The sequence below is a fragment of the Zingiber officinale genome, chromosome 8A (assembly GCF_018446385.1).
Source record: "Zingiber officinale cultivar Zhangliang chromosome 8A, Zo_v1.1, whole genome shotgun sequence".
In the NCBI taxonomy this organism is placed as follows: domain Eukaryota; kingdom Viridiplantae; phylum Streptophyta; class Magnoliopsida; order Zingiberales; family Zingiberaceae; genus Zingiber; species Zingiber officinale.
In genome coordinates this window covers 119,726,252-119,733,801 of record NC_056000.1, presented here as the reverse complement: position 1 = coordinate 119,733,801, position 7,550 = coordinate 119,726,252, and the positions used below count along the sequence as shown (strand labels likewise).

Genomic DNA, 7,550 nt, shown 5'->3' with positions numbered 1-7,550 from the left:
GTATGCCCAAAAAAATACTAAAGGGTGACTGTTTGATCAACGCTATGTGTCGATCATGTAAAATAACAAATCCATTATGCCTTTCTTTCTTTGTGGATGCTTGAAAAAAACTTTTAAAGTGACCTAAGATACTGTTCCAATGTAGTTTCTATCCAACATCAACTGAAGCCTACAATTTAGAAAATTTAAAATTTTTTAATCATACTTGTTGAGCTTTTCAAAATCACAAAGTTTCTAAGGTGATACTTTTACAGATAATTGAAGTGGAGAGGATGATATACTCGATCCATTTCTTTGCGCCATTATGAAAGGAGATTATTGACGGAAACTCTAAAACCCTTCACTGGAGTCTCGCGAACTTTGTGTTTTTTTAGGTCGAAATGTTTGATGTCGCTTGAGAGAGACACGAAGACACTTACATCGAGTTTCACTAGGGGGACGATTTCGCCACAAAATTTGTCCTGTAATCGGAGAGTTACGAAGATCACCCAAGCATGCACGAATTAGACAGGGAGGGAGAAAAATAATCGCACGATTATTTTTAAATCAAAATGATTCAAAATATGATTCGGATGCTTGAGCAATCACGACTGAAGAGGGGAGGTTGGCGGAAGGATTAAAATGAGAATTCCACATCACTTAACTGCGCCCTTTGATAAATACACTACTATGATATATCTTTTAGTAATTTATCTTTTAGTAATTTTTTTATTCTATGTACGTCTTTTGATAAATTATCGTAAAAAGTTAATTGCACAATTAAAAGAAAATAAGATCATTGAAAAGAATGAAAAAGAAAACAAAGTTACGAGTAATCAATCCATCTATCATCAGTAGTTTGTCATAATACAAGTATGTTTAGAACATAATTAGATAACGATTAAAATAATTCAATTATCATAATCATCATAAAACTCATATTCAATACTCCAATCCAATCGTTTTAAAAAAAACAAATGATTTGTTATAATGGAAGACAAAACAAAGTTAAAGGTGATCAAATATTTAGTCAAGATAGAAGTCTATATACTGACAAGGGATCAATTGACTATATAAAGTAACAATTGACCATCATTATGAGAATCTTATTTATTTAAAATAGTAATTAAGAATATGGATCTTTCTCTGATTATTTTTAGTTTTTATTCTCTTCAGTCCCACAGACTCAATTTGAGGAAATGAAACAAAGAAAGCCAAACTAAGTCCTTTCCTGCAATATTTATGAGACCTTATGAATCAACCCTCATCTCCTTCTTGATAAACACTGACACAGCTTAAATTAGGTGAGGCAAGACAAAAACTCTTCTTTTTTTTTTCTGGAAAACAGAATGGCATGCATGATGGATCTCAAACTTTGATAATATTCAGAAATTATTATTATTGCAAACTAACTGAGAATTGTTATTGCAAAACTCAAAAGCAATTTCTTGCAGAAAAATGTGTTCACTCCTTCAATCACGTAGAAACTGCAGCACCAAATCCATCCAATTGGTTTCACAAGTGAAAAATCCACTGCGTATAGGAAGAACTACTACGAGCATGGCTACTACTTATACCCCGGTTTGGAAGAGGGCGAATTCACGCCGTCGCTGGCGCCGCCACCGCTCCCCATGCTGCTCTTCCCCGACATGGGAATCTGGTGGCGATGGAACGGTGAGGAGGACGGCTGCGGGGCGTACATCTGCTGCCCCATCATCATCGTCATCCCGCCGCCGTACATCGCCGGCGAGCCGGCAGCGTAGCCGCCCACATTGGCCCCCGTTCCCAAGGAGGAGGCGGAGTCCTGCTGCTGGGGCTGCGACGACGAGGGTGAGGGACCGACGCCCTTCTCGCCCTCCATCTCGCGGAAGCGCTGCAGGTAGACCTTGAGGGGCTCCACGTACTCCTCGAAGCCGAGGGTGGTCATGGCCCAGAGGAGGTCGTCGCCGTTGATGGTCTTGCGCTTCTCGCGCTGACACTTGTCGGACGCCTCGCCGGTGATGAAGCTGATGAACTCCGACACGCACTCCTGCACCGTCTCCTTGGCGTCCTTGGAGATCTTGGCGTTCGCCGGGAGCGCCTTCTTCATGATGCGGCTCACGTTGGCGATGGGCAGGAAACGGTCCTGCTCCCGCGGCGACGAAAGCTCCCCCACGGCCCCCGCCCCGGAGTGGCTGTGGTTGTGCCCGCCGGATTCGTTGTCAGAATCGGCCATCGGAAACCCCTCAAGTGTCGCAACTTAATCCGATAAACCACTCGAGATCTCTCTTTAAAATCCCAAATTCCGACGGACGACCCAGCAGGGACGATTCCTTGATTAAAGACGCGAATCCCGATAAGGATGAAATTTTGACTTTTCTCGCTGATAAATCTCGATCGATGATAAAATCTCCGTCGGAATCCGCTCAATCGGGGTGGAGGAATAAGAGGAAAGCAGATGGCAAAGATCCCGTCGACGACGACGGAGAGATGAGCGCCGCGGAGGAACCCTAGAAACCCTCGTCGAACCCTGCGGAGGATCAATCGAAACGCCCGCCGGAGAAGAGAGAAAAATAATAGAAGGGCGATACCGTGTTCGTTGGATCTTCGATCCTAATATCGCATCGGAAAGGACACGTGTCCTTAGCATAGCCGTTTGTTTCTCGATAAGAATGGTTCGCGCTGAGTGGCATCGGCCGTCCCAAGGATCGCGTCATCTTTAATCTCAGCCGTTGTTTTAGGGGCGACTGTGTAGGTTGAGCTTATCGATAATTAACATTTATCCGGAGACATTTTGACTTTGCCCCCACATTTTACCGAGTTTTCAATTTAAACCCATCAGTTTCAAAAATTATAATTCACACCCGAGTTTTCCAACCTATGATATTTTGGCTAGTAAAACAAAACGCAATAAATTGCTGAGGGCCAAAATATAATTTTTTTTTCTCTTTATCAGTGGGAATCAAAAATAAAGTTGATGTGATTGTATCTCATTGTCAAATAAAAAATTAGTCAGATGAAAGATGGAAAAGGTGATTTTAAAAAAGTGAAAAGTTTAATCTTTACTCGAGCAATAAAGAAATTAGAGTTTAAATTTAAAATTTAACAAATATTCTAAAGATCGACTTTTACATATAGATAAATTATACTCTAAATTTATTCAATAGATAAATAAAAAAAAATAATGCACAATTAAAAACCATTCCTAATTCAGAGTTCTACTTGACCTCTAAGTTTTATGTTGCCACCTTAAATAAAATTATAAATCTTGTAAAATCCAGGGTGAAGCATGAGAGTTTTATAGGTGCTTATGTCGCTCTAAATATTGACTTTATACCCTCCCAAATCTCTTCATCTTAAAAATATCATCCATTTTGTTTAGTACAAATAGACAAAGGCAAGAAAAAGGACCCAAATACCTGCACTACAGAAAGCCAAATGGAACAAATGTAAACCAATTGAAACGTTGGGCCATTACAAAGCAGTGAGGACACTGCAAGGACACCATTCAGAAGGGAACAAGGTTCCGTCTTATTCGACAGACTCAGAGAATCACAACTACAATAAAATGCAGTTCAAAATATTTTCCAGGACTGTTAGGAGGAGAGTGGTTGTTTCTCATGAACAGTCTTTCTCCACTGACCTAGTTTCAGATATGTATTTCACCACATCAGCACAGCAAGAGAGTTTATCACCCTTCTCATCAGGGATTTCAACTAAGAACTCCTGTTCAATTGCCATAACCAACTCAACCCTGTCCAAGCTGTCTAGATTAAGGTCCTTTCTGAAGTCAGCTTTCTCAGTCACCTGCAAAGATTTCCTAGGTTAATTTACCAATACACTGCAGTAGTATTTAGGCAAAATCAACAGGAACACATCCTTTATAGTTAGGCCAAGTGCAAACAAATTCCCTGGGCATGCTGCTATGTTCATATGTCCATAACATGTGTTAGATAAAAAAAAAAAGAGAATTTTAGATACAAAAGAACTTGAAATAAATCTATTTTGAATGAAAAATCATGTGGAAATTCAACTTGTATATTCTATTCCAATAAGATCCATGCAAATTTGCATGGGTAAAGAACAAGGAAAATCATCAATGCGGGATGAAAGCTACATCAGCCCTCTTCGATAATGTCATTTTGCTTTAATCACGATAAAGGAAGTGAAATATGAATTATAAACCAATACTATCATGCACACCACCTATCTCTTTGATAATGTGGTTTTGCTACAAATCAATGCTATCATTCATAAGACAAAAACAGACTAAAATGGAAGGAACTTCTATAGTCTTGTGTGGTCATTTTGGATTCCTTGGGATAAAGTTTTGAAGTACAACACATAAGAGTTTCAGTAGATATGAAATAGCTGCAGTGAATCTGTAGAGTTACCAGCAGAGAGAATACAGAAATATATATCTGGGAGGATAATGTTAAGAGAAAGTAGACCAAGACAATATACAAGATCTGAGTTTTAAAGTTTTAACTATAAAATTTGTGTTTCCTAGATTTTATCCTGTTATTGATTGCTATATAAGACTGCATCGCATAAAACATGATTAAATCAAACTCAGGAAGGTTTTTTTGACATTCTACTGGCTATCAGGCTCTAACACTTTTCATCTGAGCTTGAAAACTACATTTATAAATTTATTATGATAATCATATATGTTACATTATATTATAATATCAAGAGAGAAAAATTTGTCAAATAGCATGCCATATGAGTGTAAAAAGCCAGGAAATGTTCAGAAAACTAAATTGACAAAAGACGTCAATCTGGCATTCCATGAATCAATCACACTCCTAGAGTTAGGAACTCAGGATATGTATTCAAATCATGATACAAAATTACAAATACAAGTACTAAGCAATTGCATATACAACAACGCTTTATCCTCAGCTACATGGATCTTTCTGCATCATTGGGCTACTTAGCAATTGCATATAAATACAAAGTATCAAACCAGTTGATTCTATTTTGATATTTAGGCTGAGAAATAATTCCATTTTATCCATTTGAAGCTAACAAGAAAAAAAAGTACAAGAGAAATTCAAATCACAAGCCAGTTGCAGTAGTCTATCAGCAAACCATTGGCATTAAGGTTTTCTATTAGGAGATCAAAGAAAAATGAAACGGATAAGATTTTTAAATCATGTCTCTGCCACTGGAACAAAGTAAACAGGCACTAGATTAGTAGTATCTGTTCACCTTCACAGAACATACAATTCAATGCTACGACAGGGACAAAATCGTGCATTTACAGTTTGATAGCGGTTAAAATTCTTGCACAATTTACCTAATATCAACTACATAATTGGAGAGTTAATGTTTAACTGTTTAGTGTACTAGATTCAAAGAAAGTCATCAAGTAAGAGTGAATAGCAACCAATTGAGGTTAGTTGATCAGATTAGGAGGATTGGTAATTGCAAATTGCGGTCATGGAGTGATTTCGCTTAACATGTTGGAACCGAAATATCTCCATAAGTCGAAGCCAGCATTTTAAAGAATATCAAACAAAGGGATCTATCTCGTCATCCTCGATTGCATCACAGTGGTAATGCCATCATCCTGAATCGCTATATGTCAGAGATTCACCTTATTTGCGTCGATCCTGTCGAACTTCTTGACCACCTCGAGCACGCGACTTGTGAAATCTTCGGAGGTTGACGATGCACAAAAATGACGCCGCCGTGCCTCGAGCGATCTTCCTGCTGCAGACAACTCTGGAAGCCCGAGCGGTGAGCAGCTCAGACGGCAATGCTTCGCCATCGCATTCCTCAAGTGTTGCATCTTCACCGAGCGCTAAAGAAAGCAAGATCGTCGTGAAAAATACTAAAAACAAGGTTGAATAAAAGGTGACCTTTTTGTATCACCGATATTTCGTCGATCAGATCCCAAATTGAAATCAAAAAGTGGCATTCGGAGCACATCTCAAGCACCAGAAGAGAGGGAAGAAGAAGGAGAGAAGAGCGAGTGAAATCTGCAGAAAGAACATGATTCGAGGACGGCCCCGTGGACGAAGGGAAGGTGCTCGACGAAATTCCAAACCTAAATGAAGAACTGCGCTAAGCAGCGTCGGCAGAGGCCAGACAGACGTGCGAGGGCAAACGAGGCAAACGGTGCGGGCCCTACCGCGAATCATGAGAAGACTATTATTATTATTATTATTATTATTATTATTATTATTAGCAGCAGCACAGCATTATTAGTGTTATGTAGTTAAATGATTGAAATATGTATGAATATGAATTTGATAATAATATAGAATGAGAATAAAAGTAAAAAATGAAACTTAATTAGTTATGTTAAGGGTAAATTTGTATACAGTCTCTAATCATAAACTCATCTTTGTATGTAGTCCTCATCAATAAAAATTTTTATTTTCACTCCCTAGTTAAATATATTTATCTAATTGTCCATGATACTTTTCGGTATAAAAAGTCTAAAAATTAGTATATTTCCTTTTAAATTCGGTACATTAAATTAGAATCTAGTATATTTTCTATCAAATTGAGTATGATTCTTTTTTCACCTCAATTGGATGGAAAATATACTAAATTTTCTTTAAATGATACTCAATTTGATGAAAAATATACTAGATTTTTTTAAAATGGTAAATGGTGTTGAATTTACGAGGAATTATATTAAATAAGAAAAAAAATGTGTTCAATTTAATAGAAAATATACTCAATTCTAGTTTAATGTGGTGAATTTGATATAAATTATATTCATTTTTAGATTATTTGTATCGAAAAAATATGAGGGTTAATTTTGATAGAAAATATACTCGATTCTAGTATAAAGTACTGGATTCTAGTGTAAAGTGCTAAATTTAACTTCTTGCATACTCGTTTTTAGACTTTTTATACCTAAAGAGCTAAGGGGTAATTTAGGTAACAATATTTGCATGAGGGAGTTGAAATAAGAAATACTTTGTATGTAGGGAATGGAAATATAATTTTTTTTAATTGAGGACTGCATGCAAAGTTATGATTGTGAATTTGTGATTAGAGATTTTTTTCTACTTTACCCTTATATTTATATCAATTTAGTTCATTCTTATAAATATAAAAATTATTTTAAAATTATTATTTTTAAATTTATAATCTAAACACTATTTTTTGATAGTCATTTCATTCCTTTATTTTTTAAATCCATCAAGCATACCCCACCATGATTAATGCTTTGTGTACTTAAGGTGTGGGTTGAGAAAAGCAAAAGAATCCATATTGAAAAGAATTTATTCAGGAAGATGAACAATGGCTTATAATCAAAGAAGAAAACTAAATAATATATTATCCAAAATATGCTTTTTATTTTCTTTTCCCCATTTTTAGATAAAAATATAAAATTCTTTATTGAATAGTTTTTTACGATTTCAACGTTATACAGTGGGTCAAAGACTGAGGCTCCGCACTCATCCCCGCAATTTTTAATGCAAAATGTTTTAATGCCCCCTCATGTTTTTAATGTCAATGTTAAATAACTTTTCCTACAAATATTTTTTTTTAAAAAAATAAGAATAAAAAGATGAGCCCGTGAGAATGTTTAGGGGGTATTTGATTGATGTGCTTAGAAATAATAG

General features: G+C 36.5%; 2 protein-coding genes across 3 annotated transcripts; both read right to left on the bottom strand.

Moving 5' to 3' along the window:
• Nucleotides 1-1,353: 1,353 nt before the first annotated feature.
• On the bottom strand, nt 1,354-2,547 carry LOC122010056 (nuclear transcription factor Y subunit B-3-like). The gene has a single exon (XM_042566431.1). The coding sequence runs from the start codon at nt 2,192-2,194 to the stop codon at nt 1,547-1,549; it is 648 nt and encodes a 215-aa protein (XP_042422365.1). The 5' UTR covers nt 2,195-2,547; the 3' UTR covers nt 1,354-1,546.
• Nucleotides 2,548-3,283: 736 nt separating this feature from the next.
• LOC122010055 (acyl carrier protein-like) lies at nt 3,284-6,081 on the bottom strand. Of its 2 annotated transcripts, none has more exons than XM_042566428.1 (3): nt 5,839-6,081; nt 5,561-5,767; nt 3,284-3,765 (listed from the first exon to the last, which is right to left on the bottom strand). In XM_042566428.1, exons 1-3 carry the CDS (start codon nt 5,893-5,895, stop codon nt 3,577-3,579), a joined length of 453 nt encoding a protein of 150 aa, XP_042422362.1. In that variant the 5' UTR covers nt 5,896-6,081; the 3' UTR covers nt 3,284-3,576. The 2 variants fall into 2 exon arrangements, with proteins under 2 accessions (XP_042422362.1, XP_042422363.1); XM_042566429.1 differs by having other exon boundaries at nt 5,826-6,080.
• Nucleotides 6,082-7,550: the final 1,469 nt, after the last annotated feature.

Excerpts from the sequence above, each read along its gene's own strand:
- LOC122010056 (XM_042566431.1), bottom strand. The coding sequence starts at position 2,194 with ATGGCCGATTCTGACAACGAATCCGGCGGGCACAACCACAGCCACTCC.
- LOC122010055 (XM_042566428.1), bottom strand. The coding sequence starts at position 5,895 with ATGTGCTCCGAATGCCACTTTTTGATTTCAATTTGGGATCTGATCGAC. Across the intron at positions 5,768-5,838 it reads ATCTGATCGACGAAATATCG|CGCTCGGTGAAGATGCAACA; the intron begins GTGATACAAAAA and ends TGCTTTCTTTAG. Across the intron at positions 3,766-5,560 it reads ACAGGATCGACGCAAATAAG|GTGACTGAGAAAGCTGACTT; the intron begins GTGAATCTCTGA and ends AAATCTTTGCAG.